Below are 22,887 nucleotides of genomic sequence, written 5' to 3'. Positions count from 1 at the left end.
CATGTGTGTGTGTGCGCGCACCTGTGTCCTTGTGTGTCCCCGTCGGTCCCTGTGTGTGCGTGTGTGTGTATGTGTGTGTGAACGCCTGTGTCCTTGTATGTCCGTGTGTGTGTGGGTGTGTGTGTGTGTGTGAGAGAGAGGGAGAGGGAGGCGGAGAGAGGGAAAGGGAGAGGGAGAGAGGGACAGAGACAGAGAGAGAGCAAGAGACAGAGAGAGGGAGAGGGAGGCAGAGAGAGAGAGGGAGAGAGAGATTGAGAGAGAGAGAAATGGAGAGAGAAACATAGAAAGAGACATTGAGATGGAGAGAATAGTACTTTCTCTACCTTGCAGCTAGATAACATCATCTGCTAGTTTTGTAGCCCTGTCATGCATTTCTGTTTAGTGTGTTTAATCCCCACTTCATCAGATTTAGTAAGCGATATTTGAGTTCCTCTCCTTGTCTCTGCAGTTCAGACAGAAGTACATACAGAGATATAGTGCCGTCATCTCTTCGTATGTGATTCGCTGTGGCAGGCGGATGTGAGAGTATGTGAGACGGGTGCTTCTTTCCTCCCCCCAAACGTGCTTTCTGGGGTTTAGGCGGTTTAGTAGAGACGTGAATGGGCCCAGTAAATTTCGGCAATGGGTGTTTTGGTGCGTCGGATAATTAGCAGCGTTTTTTAAAACCGGGCTTTGATAATTTCACGGCTTAGTTTTAATGTCAGCTGGCTACGCGTGGCGTTCTGCTGGGCAGAGAGGTGCTGAGTCCTGATTGGCTCCTCGTGCTCACCGGCGCGGGGACGAATGTGGTACTGCACCCCTGATTCCCCCTTTGCTTTTTTGCCTGCCCCGCCTGGCCCTGCTCTGCCCTGCCTTCGCACAAAGTTCGAGAGAAGTTTCAGAAGAGGAAAACGGTCCTTGAGGAACTGGTCAGTCATTGGGCTCTCAACCCTGCTGGGTTCTTCTCCGCTCGTTTTTGGGTTACATGAATGGTCGATTAGGCCACTCTGCCACCGGCACGGAAACGGAACATTTCTTGCAGCGTCGCTCTGAATATCAACACGCCTCTTCACCCCAACCCCTCGACAAGCCATGTATCCGTGCAACGGTTGCCGGCTGCGCCGCTATGTTTATTCCTTTTCTTGCTTTTGCATTACTGACTACTTAGTGCAAGTGTGAAAACTGAGCATTCACCAGTATTCATAATGATTTGTAACTGTTTTCTTCGCTTATAATTTTATTTTGTCACAGTTCTGTATCTGTGCCGCATCTGTGCCTGCTCTGCACCTTATCTGTGCCATATCTGCGCTGTATCTGCACCGTATCTGTGCCAGCTCTGCGCCATATCTGTGCCTGCTCTGCGCCATATCTGCGCCCATATCAGTGCCGTATCTGCACGGTATCTGCACCGTATCTGCGCCACACCTGTGCCGTATCTGCGCCAGCCCTACGCCGTATCTGTGTCGTATCTGCGCCAGCCCGTCGCCGTATCTGTGCCAGCCCTTCGCCGTATCTGTGCCATATCTGTGCCGTATGTCTGCTGTATCTGTGCCAGGTCTTCGCCGTATCTGTGCCAGCCCTTCGCCGCATCTGTGCCATATCTGTGCCGTATCTGCGCTGTATCTGTGCCGTATCTGTGCTAGCTCTTCGCCATATCTGTGCTGTATCTGTGTCATATCTGTGCCAGCTCTTCGCCGTATCTGTGCCGTATCTGTGTCATATCTGTGCCAGCTCTTCGCCATATCTGTGCCGTATCTGTGTCATATCTGTGCCAGCTCTTCGCCATATCTGTGCCGTATCTGTGCCAGCTCTTCGCCGTATCTGTGCCGTATCTGAGACAGCTCTCTGCCGTATCTGCGCCTTATCTGTGCTGGCTGAGCTGCGCGCTGTGAGTGTGCCACCACAGTGGTGTACAGCGTTTACTGCACAGTCCGTCCTCAGGCTGGGCTCCGATGGCACCTGTACGCGAGTCTCTCACCGCTGTTAGGCGTGTTCTGTTTTTGTGTTCTGTTGCCATATGTCAGTAAGCAGAAAGGAACAGTGGGGCAGAACAGGGCAGATCTCTCTACCTGTTCCCTCTGTCGATTGAGTGGCCCCTCACGCGGCAGGAGGCGGGGGAGGATCCAGATCAGATGTTCTGGAAAAATGTGTTCTGACCACCAGCTGCCTGCCCCGCATTAACACACACACACACACACACACACACACGCATACACACATACACACATGCGCACACACACACACACACGCGCGCGCACACTGCTCACCCTGTTTGACCCTGGCCTCAGCTCAGGCTTTTTGTGTATGTGGGTCAGACTGTGGCCCCTGCAGTTATGCTCTGTAATGATGGCATTATTAATAACAACAGCAGCACTAATAATAAAACACCGTTATGTACTTCCCTTTGGTCCTGGGCTGGGGGGGAGGGGGGACGGACTGCTCTGGGGGGTTCCCGCCATTTTGCTGCAGAGTGACGGCTACGCTCCAGCCGAGGTGAGGGGGGGTTTCATTCACCAGCTAAAGAAGCAGATGCTTGGGTTGCCAGATTGGGAGTGCTGATTGCTAAATATCCCCTGGATTTTGAGGCGAACGACCAAGCATAGTGGGGGGAGTGGGGCGTGATTTGATGGTGCACGTGTAATGGGAAACAGCTCTACCCTTGGGTGTGGGGGAAATCATGCTCATGTATGAAAGACACATTATTAAGAGCCCCTCCCTGTCCCTGCCCCCACGGGCCTCAGCGTGCTGCTTATATTTACAGCCGCCCAGGAATGTACTGGGGCATCGGTGTGTTTTGGAAGGGGGGGGGGGGTCACAGGCATAGTTGCTGCAGGGGTGGTCTTGGGCAAAGAGGTTCTCGGGGTGGGGGAAGAGGTGCTGTTGGGAGGGAGCATTGCGCATAGCGGCTTTGGGGGTAGGTCTTGGACAAAGCGTTTGTGGGGGTGGGGGGGGGGCTATGGCGAAGCAATTGTAGGGGAGTGTGGTGTACACTAGCTCTGGTGTACAGTAGAATGGTGTGCACTAGAATTGTGTACAATAGATCTGTGGTGTACAGTAGTGGTGTACAGTAGCTCAGTGGTGCACAGTTGCAGAATGGTGTACAGTAGCTCAGTGGTGCACAGTTGCAGAATGGTGTACAGTAGAGTGGTATACAGTATCTTAGTGGTGTACAGTAGCTCAGTGGTGTAGAGTAGCTCTGTGGTATACAGTAGTGGTTTACAGTAGAGTGGTTTACTGTAGAGTGTTGTGAAGTAGCTCAGTGGTGTACAGTTGCAGAATGGTGTACAGTAGAGTGGTATACAGTATCTTAGTGGTGTACAGTAGTGAGGTGTACAGTAGCTCAGTGAAGTATAGTAGCTGTGGTGTGCAGTGGCTCAGTGGTGTTCAGTATCTCAGTGGTGTACAGTAGCATGGTGTTCAGTCGTGTGGTTTATGGTAGAGTGGTGTAGAGTAGCTCAATGGTGTACAGTAGAGTGGTGTAAAGTAGCTCAGTGGTGTACAGTAGAGTGGTATACAGTATCTTAGTGGTGTACAGTAGTGTGGTGTACAGTAACTCAGTCGTGTTACTGTAGAGTGGTGTACAGTAGCTCTGGTGTACAGTAGAGTGGTATTCAGTAGCTGAGTGGCATATAGTAGACTAGTGTAGTGGTGTACAGTAGCTTCGTTGTGTACAGTAGTGTGGTGTACAATAGCTCAGTGGTGTACAGTTGAGATGTACAGTAGGTTGGTTTACAGCAGAATGGTGTAAAGTTGCTCAGTGGTCAATAGTAGAGTGGAGTACAGTAGTGTGGTGTACAGGAGCTCAGTGTTGTAAAGTAGCTCTGGTGTACAGTTGAGTGGTGTTCAGTAGAATGGTGTACAGTAGTTTTGTGGTGTACAGTAGTGGTGTATATTAGAGTGGTGTACCATAGCGTGGTGTACAGTTGAGTGGTTTACCATAGCTCAGCTGTGTACAGTAGTGGTGTATAGTGGAGTGGTGTGCAGTAGAGTGGTTTATTGTAGCTCTTTGGTGTACAGTAGTTCTTGTGTACAGTTGAGTGGTGTGTAGTAGCTTTGTGGTATACAGTAGTGGTTTATAGTAGAGTGGTGTACATTAGCTCTGTGGTGTACAGTAGTGGTGTATATTAAAGTGGTGTACAGTAGCATGGTGTACAGTAGAGTGGTTTACCGTAGCTCAGTGGTGTATAGTAATTCAGAGTTGAATGAGATGCTCTGAAACCTCAGCTCTTGAGATTCCAACCATGGCGATGGTGAGTGATAGCCCAGCTATGCAGTTAGCAGACTGATGTTTGCATCTAGACGACGACTGAATTTGCATTTATGAGTGAAAATGCATAAAAGAGATCATCTCGGCATTATTCAGCAATCCGACCGGTTGTGTGAGTTCGTACAGGTAAGGCATGTCACCAGTAAACAGCATGGCTTGATCCAGCATAAAAATCAAACCTACCAGACTATCGATCCCAACCTGGTGAATAAGGATGAAATGCAAATACAAACCGTGGGGCCTATCCACACACTGGAACAGTTTGTCTCGTTTATTTCGTTATTCAGTGAGCAGCGTTTTCACTGCTGTATTGGCATAACATTGGCTAATGTTGGGTTTATCTTGTTGCTATGACGAAATACGATTTTTGAGTGATGAAAGAATATTTTTATGAATGCCCAGATAGACCATATTGTCGATTATGTCATGGGTGAGGGGTATTGTTGCAGGTGAGACTGCAGGGAGGGGATATGTATTAAATGAACGACCAGAAACTCCGTATTCGGGGTAGTTGACATGTATCATCTACTAATGAAACTAAAACAAAGCGTTTCTGTTTTTAACTCGTACTTTGGTTGCAGTAGTGCGGAATGTCTTGAGTTCAGTAATCTCGGCACGCTGGCATGCCGACCACTAGGGGCTTTGCGTTAAGAGGTTAACAGATACCAGACCATGGGTCCTATCCACACACTGGAACAGTGCCTTAACAGATACCAGACCATAGAGCCCATCCTCACACGGGAATAGTGCCTTAACAGATACTAGACCATGGGTCCTATCCACACACTGGAACAGTGCCTTAACAGATACCAGACCATAGAGCCCATCCACACACTGGAACAGTGTCTTAACAGATACCAGACCATAGAGCCCATCCACACACTGGAACAGTGGCTTAACAGATACCAGACCATGGGGCCCATCCACACACTGGAATAGTGCCTTAACAGATACTAGAACATGGGGCCTATTCACACACTGGAATAGTGCCTTAACAGATACCAGACCGTGGGGTCCATCCATGCACTGGAACAGTGCCTTAACAGATACCTTCCGTGGGACCAATCCATGCACTAGAACAGTGCTTTAATACCAGATCGTGGGGCCCGTCCAACCACTATAACAGTGCTTACCAGATACCAGACCATGGCAAGACTCCAGAGTGCGACCATTTTGGTTGCACATGCGACCAAAAATCTGTCAAGTGCGACTAAACATTTTCATTGGTCGCACCGGTGCGCCTGACATTTAGCAGGTCTGTCTCTCTGTGTGTATGTGTGTAGCGTTATTTTTTTTTCCCCCGGCATTCTGCGATTACCCTACTCTGCCTCTGATTGGCTCTGACCCTGATATTCTTCTTTGCTGCGGGTGGGGGAAAAAACAAGGCATGTGTGTATTAGTGATGCGCGGATCTCAGTTATATCTGCGGGCACCGCGGTTAATCCGCAGATCGGGCGTGCCGAGTCATCAAAATTAAAATTCTGATTAATAGCGGATGGGTTGCAGGTGGGTGTAATAATACATCATTAATGAGGAAAATATTAATTACATTTTGCAAAATGTGAACATATTTTAAGGTTCATTTTTCGTCAGACACGAATTAGCAGACTAGACTCTCATTGTGCCAATTGTGGCGTCCATTTGTCTTAAGCAGCAATGGAGGCTGTAGAAGTATGATTTTTAAGCTACTCAGCCGGAGACTTTCATGCTTGCAACTCCATACTTTATTCCACCGCTCACACATGACATGCGCATAGAACTACGGCAACCTTTCTAGGGCACACAAGACCGTGCCTATTACTACAGAGGCAAAAAAGATCAGAGAGAAAATTAAAAAAGAGAATTAAAAACAAAAAAAAAAGGAAGGGCAGAAAAGTTCCGTGTGGGAACGATTCAGTGAAATACTTAACCATGACGAGTCTGGGCTGGGTATGTCATATGCAACAGCTGCGAAATAATGAGAAATAACGGTAATGTGTGATCGGGTGCGGGTCTCTAAATCGGAGAAAATAATTTGTTTGGGTGGGTGGCGGGTGGATGATTTATTCGGATGACGTCAGAGCCGAACCGTGCATCACTAGTCTTTATGTGTGAAACCGCACCCTGTACTCCTCCGGGAGCAGCACACACTTTTGTTCGAGTTATTTGAATTTGATTTATTTATTTGAGTTTGTCAAGCACTTTAAACATCAGCACTTTTGAAGTTTATTTTTTAAACAATTGAGGTTATTGCGATTTCTTGTTTGTGCTGTGATTTAAATAAAGAAAAACATTTATCTGCACCTTTATTGCTGTTTACAATCTTTTACATAATGTGTTAAGAAATTGCCAGTGTGTATGGGAACTGACAAAAAAGGTAGGGTAAACGTCCCTATTAAGCCCACGTACCATATAAGCCCACTTGCAACTTCTGAGTCAAATCAAAAAAAACTACATCATAATTTTTTGCTGTGTGATGTTTTTTCGAATGAAGCTGCTTGTTACGTAAATGACACTTTTTATTGTAAGTCAATCACATTTGTCGATATTGAGTTATCGAAGCGTATGTGTGGCATGTGCCTGCTGATCCCAGAAGAAGTTGCAAAAAAACTTAGGTGATTTTGGTACCCTCAGAAAATAACATTTTTTGTATATTTCTACTCCTGTTTTTGGAAAGTACTCACTTGTTATCAAAATTTAAGTGATTAGTGTTTTGAATGAGACATATGTTAGAATATTACCTGAATTAGAAATATTGTGTCTTTTGAAATCAAAATATGAGTTTTAGCACACTAGCAAACAGACCACATGCTGCATCAATACAGTAGCTACATAGTATGGTTCATTGCAATGACATAAAGCATGATAAGCATGTATAGTTTATATTTTTGTATGCAGTTTATATTATTATACTGTTAAATAGACAATAAATGTGTATGTTTATCTTTATTTATTTTTTAATTAACATTTTTACCTGGTGGGCTTAAAGGGGACTCTAGCAAAAAAATCACACTGTCTGAGGTGGATGTAAATGAGTATAGCTAATTACTTCTCTACATGATCAATTTATACTTTTCATATTATGTTAGTGCACCATATATAGATGTATTTCATACAGTTGTTTTTTTAATGTCATGTGAGTAGAATAAAATATTCTGTCTTTAACCATAAATTCACAGATGTTCCCTTTAAGCCCACCTGTTCCCATTAAGCCCACTTTACTGTGTTTCAATGGGGATTTTCTCCCTTTTGACCTCTGAACCATTTTCCTCCCTAATTTTGACCTCACCTGATGAATCAGCTCCATAATTCAGATAATTAATACCCATATTTAAATATCAGTGATATTGCATACGTCAATTCATTCTGGATAGGCCTGTGTTCTATCTTAACATTAGCAATAATTTTTTAATCTTTACTTTTCAGATGAGTTTTAGTTTAAGATGACTAAAACACGAAAGAACTACAGTTCATTCCCACGCATGATAGAAGCGCAAGTTCATCCTCTGCAAAGCAGGGCTGTAGAGACCTGGACCATTCTATTTGTGCAATCATGAGGTCATTGAAAATCTACAAAAATAAGATGAAAGCCATGAACGACTTGCTAGCGTAAGACAAAGACAACCACAACGTGGGCTAAAGATTGAAGCAAACAAATAAAATAAAGCTTAGACCACCCTATAACCTGTTATGTTACACTACTAAGATGGAGCATGGAGCAAATGATAGCCTTACTAAAACGATACAATCACCTCAAAGAGCATAGGCCTACGTTTAGTCTAGGAGAAAGTAGAAATTGCAGAAATGTTGACATCTTTCTTGTTTATTTTAAGTTATAGGCTAATGATAGGCTACATGAGCTTCAATATGTTATGACTGATGTCTCCTCATAATGAACTGTATGTTTTAATGTTACTCCACAATGAACTGAATGGTTTTAAAATGTGTTTTTACAATGTTTTCAAACTACTATCCTAAATGTGATTAACATTTGAAAAGTTATTGTTTAATTGTAAATCCTGAAATTGACTCATTTACTATCCTTAGAACATTAGTATTGAACTTGAAATTGTTTTTCATTCAGTCAGTCGGTCTTCAGAAATCTTCATAAAAACATCTGCACTTTCAACCAGCTGACTGGACCAGAAATTTTGGCCAATTTCAAATGCCAACAGCGCACCATAGGATAGAGATACAGACAAAATGACAACACATATTGAAAGACGAAGTAATGAAGAGTAATTTCCACTATAGTTTTGATTTTGTTCGTAAATAGTTTTTTGGCTACATTCCAAAGAAGACATGTTGTAAGTTTAGCTTTTTCTGTGTTGACAACACAGCAAAAAGGCTGGTCATGCCTATTTCAAATGCCATTTACAGGCCATAGGATAGGAGTGGAGACAAAATGAAAATAGCTATTGAGAGCTAAGAGATTACAGATTTGAATAGAACAAGTTTGTATTGTTAAGATTTTTTAAATATATATTTATTTATCAACAAATCATGAAGTGGGCTTATTTGGAACACCCATGGGCTTAAAGGGTACGTTAGGTACCCATTAAGCCCATGCCAGACTTTTGACATATTTTGACTAATTAAACAATAAAAACATTAGAAATTGGTATAAATGAATTATTGACACTTCAAATGAGAGATTAGACTTTCATTATAACTAAAATGTTCTCACTTAAATTGGGGCAGTATACATGAAAAATGTCTGAAAAGCGGATTTGGTGGGCTTAATAGGGACGTTTACCCTAATGCTTAAAATGTATTGTTGCGGCACCAAAAAGCGCGGTGAAAAATTTTGGGTGCACCTAAATTATGTGCTAGTGCACCTAAATGGAAAAAGTTAGGTGCACCAGTGCAACCAATGTAAAAAGCTAGTCTGGAGCCCTGCATGGGTCCAATCCATGCACTGAAACAGTGCCTTAACAGACCTTTTGATTTGTTGGGGGACAGTATATTGTTGCCAGAATGCAACTGAGGCATATGATCAGTACACTATGCTCTCTGTCCTTTAGAGTTGGTTGTGGTGTAGAAGAATGTGCTTTTGTTTGCATTGCTCATAATGTAATGTAATTTATGTGGATATTGTGGGCAATAGTGCAATTAGGGTGTTGCTGGTGCTAATGCAATTTGTGTGGGCGATATTGGTCCTAATGGCAGTCTGATTTGGTTTGTAATTGCTGGTTGTATGATCTTAATGGAATGTAATGCTGTGTAGTATTTACAGTTTGGTGGTGTTGATTGAAACATAATGTAATTAAGTGTCTTATAGTGCATTTTGACAATGTATTGGGGACAATGTTGGTCGTGATGTCATTTAAAGTAGTCTAGTATAGGCCCTATATTATGTAATGAGGGCAGTGTTGATTGTAGTGTTGTGCATTGTAGGCAGTGTTGATTGTAGTGTGGTGAAATCTAGGTAGTGTTAATTGTAGTGTAAATTGAGCAGTCTTGATTGTAGTGGAGTGTAGTTTTTGTAGTGTTGATTGTAGTGTAATTTGGCCACTGTTGATTGTAGTGTAATTTGGGCAGTACTTATTATTGTTGATTGTACTGTAATGTAGTTCGTGTTGACTGTAGTTCAGTGTAATTTGTGGTTCCTATTTTCTTAATTGCTGGAAGACCAGGTTGCTTACAGTTCAGCAGGAGCTCGCTGTACATGACAGGGAACGTGAAGGTGGATTTAACAGTTTCATACACTACGTGGCCAAATGTATGTGGACGTCCAATATCTCATCCAAAATTATGGGCATTAATATTGAATTGGTCCACCCTTTGCTGCTATAGCAACCTCCACTCTTCTGGGAAGTTTTTTTAACTAGATGTAGGAGCATTATTGCAGGGATTTGCTTCCATTCAGCCAGAAAAGCATTAATGAGGTCGGGGCACTGGTTGGGCAATTCGGCCTGGCTCGCAGTTGGCTTTCCATGTGATCCCAAAGATGTCGGACGGGGTTAAGATCAGCTCTCTGTGCAGGCCAGTCAAGTTCTTCCACATTGTTCTCAATTAAACCATTTCTATATGGACCTCACTGTGTACCCGGGGGCATGCTGAAAAAGGAAAGGGCCTTACCTAAACTGTTGGGGAAGCACAGAATCGGCTCCATTTTGCCCCCCTACTTCACAAACACAGCCAGCACTCTTACAGACTAACCCATTGACCTGGAAATGGCCAATGCAGCCTAAAGAACAGCGCTCGCAATTATATTTTCAGTTGTACAATTAGTCTCTTAATAAAAACTAATTTTCATCGTCAGTGCATCGGTGAGATTTTCCCATGCAGACACGTATACGGGGTTCATAAAATATATGCACAATCCGCACAATCCCGCTCTGAATTTTCGGCCCTGGATGAACGCATGTACTTTCTGGGGCAAGAGGGAGGAGCCTCTGCTGCAGCTTCCCTATTAGTTCATCAAACTGTCTGTCTCAGTGTGCCGGTTCTCCCTCCCTTACCTTGCTCAAGGGTACAACGGCAGTGTCCTTACCCGGGAATCGAACCTGCGACCTTTCGGTTACAAGCCCAGTTCCTTACCCACTGTGCTACACTGCCGCCCTACATTACATTAAAGTTACAATCTCGAAGATCTCCGTTTCGTTGTCTTTGGCGGCACTTATGGTGATTAGCGGTAATTGCAGGTGTGTTTTTGCACCTCACTTCCCAGAGATCCAAACAGTGTCGCCTGTGTAATGTCAGTCAGTTGGTACCTGGGCCACGCCTCCATAACAATTCGAGGTCACCAGTACACATGAAAGCGAAAAGGGAATGATGTCTTCTGAGACGGTAACTATAACACTTACTGTTTACTGAATAAAAAATGGTTATTATAAAAGTAATGGTACATACTCATTCATTGTCTAACATTAGGCTTATTCCGATCATTATAATATATTGATGAACTTGATGGTAATGTAAATAACGGTAATGTTGGTTAGCTACATTGCAACTTTACAAGGTAGTGTTGAATTCGAGAGACGGTTTGCGAGAACGGTCCTGGTCGGTAGCATTAGCTAGCGTTTTTTGTAATTGTTAACTGACATTAGATTATATTAATTACATTAGCTAGCTAGCTAACATAACCTTACCTGATATGAGAGATGGCTACTGTGCGCAACATTGTCTAAACTAATGTTTCCTTTCTTGACATGGTCCGGTAGCTAGCTCGCTAACAGAGAAAATAAATTAGCCCCGAAACGGTCCCGTTTGTTTTTTTCAAACCTAATGATAAACAAACAGGCAATCGGCAATTCCATCTGGGGACTACCCCAAAACAATGGTCCACAATTTAGGTGGAGTAAATTTCATATTTATAAATGTTAGCGGTACCTACCAGCCCAAGAGAAAGAGAGCCACATCTGTATCTCCCCTCTCCCTTTTCGTCTTTCAATGCTCTCCACCTTGGCAAGGCAACGCCGATGATAACTCTGTTTTTTCCTCGCTGACGGTCGCTTTGCTTTTTTGACTGTTTGGCTTCATCTGAATGTCGAATTTGTTTCTTTTTCTTTGGATTTGCACTTGTTTTTGAAGTTTCATTGTCTGTAGTCATCAATCTTTTCTTTGTTTGTTAGGCCATAGTAACCGTTTACTCACAATCGCAACGCTAGCAGAGACCAAAAAAAAAAACTGTACGCCCCTCACACACAAGTGAGTTGAAGAGCGAGCCTGTTGCGTTAGCTCCACCTACCCTCTCTGGCAGGCCAACCACTGCTGGGTGATGGAAACGCGTCATTAGCTGTGCGCTGCTTCTGATTTTTCCCAGGAATGTCGCCACAGGCACCCAGTTCATAATCATAAATTAATACAATTAATAATAATATAAATTAATATAATAATAGGCTCAATCACCATTATGCTACCTAATTCGGCGATAGATAGTGACTAACAGACATTTGTTTAAATGAAAATCTTTGAGATTATTACTTTAATTTAGCGTATGCTTTTATCCAAAGCGACTTACAAAAGTGCATATTAAGGTCAATGGAACAAATACACAACACAGGTTCGATAAGGTATAATACACCCTTTGTACAGTTATTCATAGCCAAGAACACAGTCCAGTTCACACAGTGAACATTATTCTGACGTAACCTATGCTAAGTCAAACTAGGGGGCAATACAGGCTACAACATTAGGATGATAGTACAAAGTATATTAAGTGCGAGAATGGAGGTACATATAACATGAGTGGCATGAAGGAGGGGAATTTAAGTGAAATGATTCGCAGAGTGGTGGTAGTTAGTCCAGGTATAGTCTGAAGAGATGCGTCTTCAGACCTTGACGGAAAATGGGTAATTAGGGAGTGGTTCGAAGAGGGAACAGGGAGTTTGTTCCACCACTGGGGAATTCGGGTGGAGAAGCTCCGTGATAGGGTTGAGCGAGAACCCTTTACCCGGATGGGAGGGGGTGCAAGGCACCCTGCTGCTAATCAAGACATGAGGAGCAGAGGCAGACCCATCCAGGTGACCTGGTAGGACCTATCCGTAAGATAGGAAGCAAACCAAGACAGGGCAGTGCCAGAAATGCCTATCTCAGCCAGGGTGGAGAGGAGTAGTTTGTGGTTGACCGTGTTGAATGCTGCAGACAGATCTAGGAGGATCAGGACAGAGGAGAGGTGTGAGCCTCTTGCAATGGCGAGTGCCTCCGGCGCAGCCAGGAGGGCAGTCTCTGTTGAGTGCCCAGATCGGAAGCCAGATTGGTGATGGTCTAGAAGGTTGTTCTAATGGAGAAAATAGGTTAGTTGTTTAACCACTGCTCGCTCAAGGGTTTTGTCAGTGATATCTTTTTTTATTTTGGGTCTTCCTGTTCATATAAAGAGTTCCGCCTCCTTGTCGCTGCCACTGGTTTGTCATTTTATAAAGATTTTTTAAAGTTTCCTCTCGCCGGCGTCACCCTGTGATCTCAACCCATTTGACAGACTCAAATGGAACCGAAACCCTGACAACTTCAGCTTCTTTAATACGTGTGTGTGTGTGTGAGAGTGAGTGTGTGAGAGATGAGAGTGAGAAAGAGAGAGCAGAGTGACAGGATGGGTTGTGTGTGAGTGAGTGAGAGTGATAGGATGGTGTGTGTGTGTGTTTGTGAATGATAGTCAGTGGGTTTACATGGGTTTGAAAAAGTCGATTTATTGTTTTAGTCCGGCTAAAAGTGGAAACGTTGTAGTCCGATTGAAATCGTACTAAGGCGATTTTTATTTAGTCGATTATACCTAGATAATGCGGTTGTGGGTCGATTTACTACGGCATATATATACGCTTCAATAGGCCAAAAATTAGACTAGTTGTTCTGCGCATGTTCCGTAGGTTAGAGGTTCCACGGCGACAGGTAATTAACCCAGAAGTTGAACAGCGAGCGCACAGTCTAGGAGGTATTATGGCGGGAAAAAAAACACATTTCTGGACGGACGAGGAGACCACTATCGTGCTATCACAAATAAAGGAGTTAAATATCCTAAAATACATGGATGGAAGAAAAACGTGGAATGGCAAACTATTCAAAAAAGTTGCGGAAAAATTTCGAGGAAGCAGGATTTTTAAGAAGCCCTGAGCTGATCAGTGTACGGTGGAAGCACCTCATCTCATTTGTACCAAAACAAAGGGTAAAGAACATATGAAATGTACAGCACTGTAAAGTTGTCAATTTTTTGTCTTTAATAGTCCAGGCACAGACAACATAGACAAAACCAACAAAAGTCCCCCGTTCGACGAGGGCGCCGTTTGCTACTAGCTGGTTCCACTATGTGATGCAAAAGGTCAACCGGAAGAAAGTCTTAGTCAGACACACCTCGGTCAATAAATCAATTCTTTCTGAGTCATGTATATTGGGACAATGACAGTAGTCCAATTAAATCTCATCTTTGGCCAAATCAAGCTATTAACCTCTTAGCGCAAAGCCCCTAGTGGTCGGCACGCTGGCTTCCCGAGATTACTGAACTCAGACGTTCCGTTTGTGAAATATACGCGCATTTGTGATGCCTGGGTACCTTCCAAAATATCTGTGCGTAATACCACGTGTGTTGTTTACGGCATTGTCGCCCTTTTTAGTACAGTCTGGCTTGATTGCCAAAACATTTATTCAGTAGATGTGAGTATAGGCTTTCTAATGATGTGTAACATGTCTAATTTTGCTTTTGGAATAGCATTTTTTTGGTCAGCGTAACCGAAATTTTTCTTATCGCGTTCACTTACGTATTCACTCTGTGGTAGCAGTAAAAGGTGCACCTAACGAATCGTGGTCAATGATTTTTCGTAATTTCTTGGAAAATACTATTATTATGAGGACTTCTGGGCATAGCTAAGCCATATGTTTGCTGTTAGACCTAGCTGACATCGTTTTCTGGAGCAAAACAGAAGTGAATAGAACAGTATCATTGATTTACTGTCTGTCTCCATCTACTGAACATAGATATGATTTCATCATTGATATGTAAGTATTACTGCTCAAAATACTTCGGTTATATACGTTATTTTTGAAATTGAGTATCTTTAAATAGGTTAGTGGTATTATATAATGTGGATATTTCACAGTGTAATGTAAGCGTTAGTTAGTAGTGTAATAGTTTTTGTGAAGCATGCAACAGTGATGACGTGAGAGTTGTAACATTGCCAAAACATGGTGGACGGTTGAAATTTGTTTTCATGTCGTCCCATCCCCATACAAGAAAACATACGGGAGTACAGATTATAGAAATACATACAAGAGTTAGCCTAAGTATTACATGTTAGGTACTGTACCGCATTGTGTGACAATATTTTTGCATTTTTTAAAAATCTGATAGCAATGTTTCATCTTAAACCTTCATAAGGGGCTCATTTATATGCTTTATAATGGAAAAACATTTTATTCAGTTTTGGCAAGATTTTGGATATGTTTCTGGACCCCTAGATATTTTAGACCACTGTACTGACGGAAAGCTTGTAATTCCCACTTGAAAATGATGCAACAGTGAGTTTCTTGAATAAAAACAGTTGATTTGTCGTGAAATAGGTGAATATGTTGTGATTTACAGCAATGCATAATTTAGACATTTTGGATAGATTTGGAGACGCTGGGTACACTGCTTAGTTTTTGCTTCATAAATCTATAGTAGTTCTACATATCAACCCTTAGATTTTATGAACTTGTGTTCAAGAAGTTTTGATCCAGCACATGTATAGTTTAACTTGCTGTATATACGCTATCTCTCAGTATTTCATTGCAAACTAAAAAAGTGCAAATTCATTTTTGATTTTTTGTCTAGACAATTGCATTTGTGGCACTTTATTTCTCCCAGAATTATGAATAAACTAATCTGCATTAGTAATGTAAATTGTATAAATGTCTTGCTTCATTTAAGCCATTTTTCAAGTCTCTCTGGAGTTTATAAAGCTTTAAATAGGGTACCCCCTAAATGGGCAAGGATTGGCAAGATTTGGCATGTGCGCTAAGGGGTTAATATAGATCGATTTCAACTGTGCATGTAAACGCACTGACTGAGAGACAGAGCAGAGTGATAGGTTGATGTGTGTTTGTGTGTGTGTGTTCATGTGCTAGTCACATGGCCACATGATAGGTGGTGGTCAGAGATATGACCCTTCCTGGAATCAGGGTCACATGACTTCCCCATTCACTGGAGCTGCTGGGAGAAGCTGCCCTCTCATCCAAAATTATATGCGCCTTAGCCTGGACCTGGCGGGCAGGCTCTGTCCTGTGAGCTCCAAGATCACAGCCCATTTTGTCATCAGTGACTGCGGTATGATTGGCAGGCTGCTGTTCCCATTGGTAACCAATACAGTGTCAACTGTAGGCATAATGGCAGATCTTGCGTGTGCATGCATGTGTGTCTGTTGTGGTTATGTTTATGTTTGTTTATTTATTAGTTGTCCATCCATCCGTCCGGCCCATTCTCTTGAACGCGATATCTCAGGAACGCCTTGAGGGAATCTCTTTAAATTTGGCACAAACGTCCACTTGGACTCAAGGATGAACTGATTAGATTTTGGTGGTCAAAGGTCAAGGTCACTGTGACCTCACGCCCGTCCCATTCTCTCGTGAACGCGATATCTCAGGAACGCGTTGAGGGAATTTCTTCAAATTTGCCACAAACGTCCACTTGGACTCAAGGATGAACTGATTCGATTTTGGTGGTCAAACGTCAAGGTCACTGTGACCTCACAAAACACCTTTTTACCACTGGCCACTGGTTGGCGGAGGCATACAACCTCGGTATTTCTAGTTATTTATTTGACGCCATATATAAATTATTTATTTGAGGCTAAATCAACTGGCTGTACAGACTTTTAGCCAATGTTAACACTTTGCTGTGGAAAATTAAAACACTTTAACCTCTTAAAAGCCCATAGTGGTCGGTACGCCGGCGTGCCTAGATTGCTCAATTCAGACATTCTGTGCTCCTGCAACCAAATTATGAGTTGAAACTCAAACTCGGTGTTCTAGCTTTATTAGCGGACGATTCAGGACAACTATGCCGAATACGGAGTTTTGCAGCGCCACCATTGTCGTGCTGGTCGTGCATTTACCCAGCACCCCCTCCCTGCAGTCTCATCTGTAACTACATTCCCCACACACTGGACAATTGTGTCGATTTGGGCAAACATGAAAACATTCTTTTACCACAAAAAATTTGTATTTTGTCGTAGCAACAAGATAAAGCCAACAATAGCTGAAGGTATGCCAGTACAGCTTTGAAAAACACTGCTCACTGAACACTGAAATAAACAAGATGAATATTTCTAAAATTATACCATGTAATTCTACTGTCAATATCTGCGACTAAATATGGAATAAATATACAATCTTATCATTGGTTTTACGCATAGAGATGTCCCTTTCACAATACAGTCCGCTTGTGAAATATACGCTCTTTTGTGACGCCTGGGTACCTTCCAAAATAGCGGTGTGTAATACCACACGTTGTTTTCAGTGTTGTTGTCGTTTGTAGTCAAATCTGGCTTGATCGACAGTTAATCAGTCCAATAGGTGACAGAATAAGCTTTCTAACAATGTATAGCATGTCTAATTTTACTTTTGGAATAGCGTTGTATAGCTCAGCATAACCGGACGTTTTGTCTCATTATCAGTGGCGTCACTAGGGTTGGTGACACCAATTACGTGTATTGCATTCTGCATTCAAACGACAAAGCGCTTCTCGTCACATTAATACCGCTAATTAAATCAACCGGCAGTAAACTGCATCGGAGAAATTAGCTGTTTCAACTCGTCGCTACACAAAACACTGCACAAAATCTTTATTGCCAGTCATTTCGGTGACATTTCGGTGTGGACCGCACCAGGTGACACCATCAGACACCATCATCTCTCGTTGGTAGTTCAACTTGGACCGCTGTTATGCAACAAACGGGATATAACAGGCCAATATACAGATTGTAACTGTTTTATATATCCTCTCAAACACATTTATGTTTTTATGCGAATATTCACTTTCATGTCTTGACATCCGAGGTGACAGAATGCATTCACATTCCACAAATAACTGGTAACAACATTTATAGCAGAAAACATGCACACGTCGTAAACAATTTGTTGTTGAATTGATTAATTCGACTCTCACCGTCATTTCCATATCGCAAAATGACAAGAATAACTAGAATGAAAACCCTGACTAGCGTGAAAATTTAAATTAATATTGCAGTGGTACAGCCACTGTTTGCTTTCATCTTTTTTAGATTCCTAGAAAGTTGCTAGTGGAGCAGCTAAATACTTGAAGTGTGCCCTCCAAATGCGAACCATGCACCATAAAGAGTCCGTCTAGTCTGGTCTTTTTGTGGAATTGAAGAATCGCAGAGTAAAATTATGGCAGTTTGAAAAAGCAAAAGGGACGATGACTATAATTACCTGTTATTTTTTACCCTGACAAAAAGTGTGAAAGGTTTGCTTTTACTGTATCCCCAATGTAAATTACGCAGAACTACCGCATAGCCTACCTCACATAACTGTGTCAAGCGTTTTGAGTCAATTATAACGGGCTAACAAAGAAAATCCGGATGAAAATACTCAGCAGCTGAATTAAACCATTTGAATGTTTTGGTACGTAATATGCTGTCCCAGCACGAATGCTTAATATTTAATAAAACAGACTTAATGCTGAAGCAAGAAAAGAACAGAAGAGGACACATTATAGTCTATAATCTTCAATCTTAATTTCTCATCTGTAGACGTTGGCAGGCTATAACCAAAAGTAGGCTGCTGTGCCACATAACATAAAAATTTGAATTCAAGTCATTATTTTGAAAATAATCATTTGGTTTGCGGCTGCAGATTTTTTTAAATGGCGGTTGAAATAAAATGCTGTGAGTACTCGACCAATCAGACATGTTCAGCGCTTGCGCCCCATACCCAAAAGTTACTGTACTTTTGGAAAGTACTACCCCCCGAGCAGGGACTTTTTTGATGATAAAATCAAGTCCCCGGAACTTAATTTAGACCCTGGTCCCTGCGGTGGAAAGCACTGAGTTCCTCAAAAGGTTCCTAGTTCCTGGGTACAGTTCCTGCGGTGGAAACGCGGCTATAGTGTGTCCAGTTTCACGGTCTGTTCCTGTTCGGTAGTCCTGTTCATCGCGGTTTTGTACCCGCCCCTCCGTGTTTGTTTCCCTGGTTCCCTGCCTTTGCCAGGAAACTGTTTCCTGGTTTGACTCCCCTGCATGTGCCCGCATAAACAAGATGACTTCACGAAAACCCCGCAACGGAAGGTTGTACAAACACTTGGTAATGGTTCGAAACACGTGCGTCAATCCCAAGCCACGTGGTAAAGGATAATGCTATTGAGATAAACAACTGTAAACATAAACGTTATATGGGTTCACGCGAGTTACGGCAGCCTCATCGGTTGAAATGTGTGTGGCTTTTGGGAGGCGTGTGCCTTCCTGGCTCTCAGTTCACTGAGCTTCAATGATACATTCTTGGCAGAACAACTAACATTGTTTTGTGTACAAGCATGACAATAATAATAAAAAAATATAAAATAATAGTACTGATAATAATAATAGTAGTAGTAGCAGTAGTAGTAATAATGATAATGGTAATAATAGTAGTTGTAGTACTTGCAGTAGCAGTCGTAATGATGGTGATGATGATGGCGATGAGGCTTTCTCTCCGTGTCTCAGGATGGAGCGGATCAGTGAGGAGGCCTTGCGGATGAACCTGCTGAAGCGGGGCGTGGAGGCGCCGGAGGAGCGGGAGGAAGCGTTGTCCAAGCGGCTGAAGATGGAGGGCCACGAGGCCATGGAGCGGCTGAAGATGCTGGCACTGCTCAAGCGCAAGGACCTGGCCAGCCTGGAGGGCGGCGCCGCCGAGGCCAAGGGGGGCGGGGCCCAGGGGCCTGCGGGGGGGGGCGCCGGGTACGAGGAGAAGGTGAACGGAAGCCTGAGAGCCGCGGCTGGCGCCCACGGAGCTGCGGGGAAAAACGGGAAGGAGAACATGGCGGACGAGCCGGTGGACATGAGCGCCAGGAGGGGGTGAGTGGGGGATGTATGAAACAAGAGAGATTTTGGGGGGTTTGGGTGAGAGAGATTTTGGGGGATAGGTGAGGGGGATTGATGAGATAGTTGAGGTGTGATTGGTGGGATAGGTGTGGTGTTATTGGTGGGATAGGTGAGGTGTTATTGGTGAGATAGGTGTGGTGTGATTGGTAGGATAGGTGAGGTGCGATTGGTGGGATATGTGAGATCTGATTGGTGGGATAGGTGCGGTGTTTTGGTGGGTTAGGTGCGGTGTGATTGGTAGGATAGGTGTGGTCTGATTGGTAGGATAGGTGTCTTAAGGACTAGGCATCCTCAGAGGGGATTTTCTGTTGTTTGCCTGCAGGGTCTGAATGCTTCTGTTTTTAATATCATTATTGTTTTTAATTACTGGATTCATTTAGCAAAGCAGCATCAACTCAGAAAACATCAGCAGCCTACATAACCACAGACATATACACACTCACACACACACACACACACACGCACACAGACACACTCACACACACACAGGCACACACACACATGCAAGCACACACACACGCATACTCACACACACACACACTTACATGCACTCACACACACACTCTTGCGCACACAGCTGCTTAACTGAGAACTGTGAATTGTGTGAGTGTAAGAATTGCTGAATGAGACGGTCAGTGTGAGACATGAGTGTGACAGTCAGTGCGTGAGATGGTGAATGAGTCAGTCACTGTGAGTGTCTCAGTATGTGTGTGAATCAGTGAGTGACTGAGTCAGTGTGTGAGATGGTGAGGGAGTCAGTCAGTGTGAGTGTTTCTTCCAGGGAAGTGGAGCGAGAGCGTCGCACCCCCTCTCCAGACGTGATCATCTTGTCTGATAACGAGGCGTCCAGCCCCCGCGCCCCCCCCCCACACAGAGGACCGCCTGCGCTCAGCCAACCTGGAGATGTTTAAGGTACGAGAGAGATTTGGGGTTTTGCTAGATAACATTAGAAAGAAAAAATAACTAAAGTCTGGGCAGTTGGGGTGCTGATGGCAGCTTTGAATTTCCTGTAGTTCAGAACGTCTGTCCAGGGGAATATAAGAAGCCCCACCAGCAGGGGGACTGGAGCCACCCCCAGGCTTGGATTTCCAATGCTGTGGGATTAACATTGTGCACGTGTGTGTGTGTGCGTGTGTGTGTACGTGCATGCTTATGTGTCCCTCTGTCCGTGTGCCCCAGGGGAAGAGTGGGGAGGAGCGGCAGCAGATGATTAAGGCGTTGAGGGAGGAGCTTCGGCTGGAGGAGGCGCGGTTAGTGCTCCTCAAGAAGCTGCGCCAGAGCCAGATCCAGAAGGAGAATGTGGTGCAGAAGGTCAGCGCGACCGCCTTCACCGCACGACCTCAACACAACCGCCTTCACCACACAACCTCAACACAACCGCCTTCACCACACGACCTCAACACAACCACCTTCACCACACAACCTCAACACAACCGCCTTCACCGCACGACCTCAACACAACCGCCTTCACCACACAACCTCAACACAACCGCCTTCACCACACAACCTCAACACAACCGCCTTCACCACACGACCTCAACACAACCACCTTCACCACACAACCTCAACACAACCGCCTTCACCACACAACCTCAACACAACCGCCTTCACCACACAACCTCAACACAACCGCCTTCACCGCACGACCTCAACACAACCGCCTTCACCGCACAACCTCAACACAACCACCTTCACCACATGACCTCAACACAAACGCTTTCAACGCACAACCTCAACACAACCACCTTCACCGCACGACCTCAACACAACCACCTTCACTGCACGACCTCAACACAACCACCTTCACCACACGACCTCAACACAACCGCCTTCACCGCACGACCTCAACACAACCGCCTTCACCACACAACCTCAACAAAACCACCTTCACCGCTCGACCTCAACACAACCGCCTTCACCACACGACCTCAACACAACCGCCTTCACCACACGACCTCAACACAACCACCTTCACCACACGACCTCAACACAACCACCTTCACCACACGACCTCAACACAACCGCCTTCACCGCACGACCTCAACACAACCGCCTTCACCGCACGACCTCAACACAACCGCCTTCACCGCACAACCTCAACACAACCACCTTCACCACACAACCTCAACACAACCGCCTTCACCACACGACCTCAACACAACCGCCTTCACCGCACGACCTCAACACAACCGCCTTCACCGCACGACCTCAACACAACCGCCTTCACCGCACGACCTCAACACAACCACCTTCACCGCACAACCTCAACACAACCGCCTTCACCACACAACCTCAACACAACCGCCTTCACCGCACGACCTCAACACAACCACCTTCATCACACAACCTCAACACAACCACCTTCACCACACGACCTCAACACAAACGCTTTCAACGCACAACCTCAACACAACCACCTTCACCGCACGACCTCAACACAACCACCTTCACTGCACGACCTCAACACAACCACCTTCACCACACGACCTCAACACAACCGCCTTCACCGCACGACCTCAACACAACCGCCTTCACCACACAACCTCAACACAACCACCTTCACCGCTCGACCTCAACACAACCGCCTTCACCACACGACCTCAACACAACCGCCTTCACCACACGACCTCAACACAACCACCTTCACCACACGACCTCAACACAACCACCTTCACCACACGACCTCAACACAACCGCCTTCACCGCACGACCTCAACACAACCGCCTTCACCGCACGACCTCAACACAACCGCCTTCACCGCACAACCTCAACACAACCACCTTCACCACACAACCTCAACACAACCACCTTCACCACACGACCTCAACACAACCGCCTTCACCGCACAACCTCAACACAACCGCCTTCACCACACAACCTCAACACAAACGCTTTCAACGCACAACCACAGACACACACACACTGAGACACAGGCACTCACACGCACATGCACAGACACACACACACTCAGGCACTCACACACACATTCACAGACACAGACAGACAGACAGACACACACACACAGGCACTCAGGCACACACTCAGACACAGGCACTCACACACACACACACACACACACGGCTACCCTCGTGGTTCAGTCCCTCTTTGTGCAGGAATGTTCACTGTCACACTGACACTGGGATCGTGACCAGTTC

At 44.4% G+C, this 22,887-nt stretch overlaps 1 protein-coding gene across 1 annotated transcript in view; it reads left to right on the top strand.

Moving 5' to 3' along the window:
- The window catches only part of gatad2b (GATA zinc finger domain containing 2B), a 53,522-nt gene that overhangs the window by 19,618 nt on the left and 11,017 nt on the right, over window positions 1-22,887 (top strand). Inside the window, 4 exon segments of the mRNA XM_035429925.1 lie at window positions 19,354-19,704; window positions 20,513-20,591; window positions 20,593-20,643; window positions 20,911-21,042. Of these exon segments, the coding sequence (XP_035285816.1) occupies window positions 19,355-19,704; window positions 20,513-20,591; window positions 20,593-20,643; window positions 20,911-21,042 (612 nt within the window). The 5' untranslated portion in view covers window position 19,354.

This window comes from Anguilla anguilla, chromosome 8, assembly GCF_013347855.1.
Source record: "Anguilla anguilla isolate fAngAng1 chromosome 8, fAngAng1.pri, whole genome shotgun sequence".
Taxonomy (NCBI): Eukaryota; Metazoa; Chordata; class Actinopteri; order Anguilliformes; family Anguillidae; genus Anguilla; species Anguilla anguilla.
The sequence above is the reverse complement of the archived record's forward strand: the minus strand, read 5'-3'. Positions and strand labels throughout refer to the sequence as shown.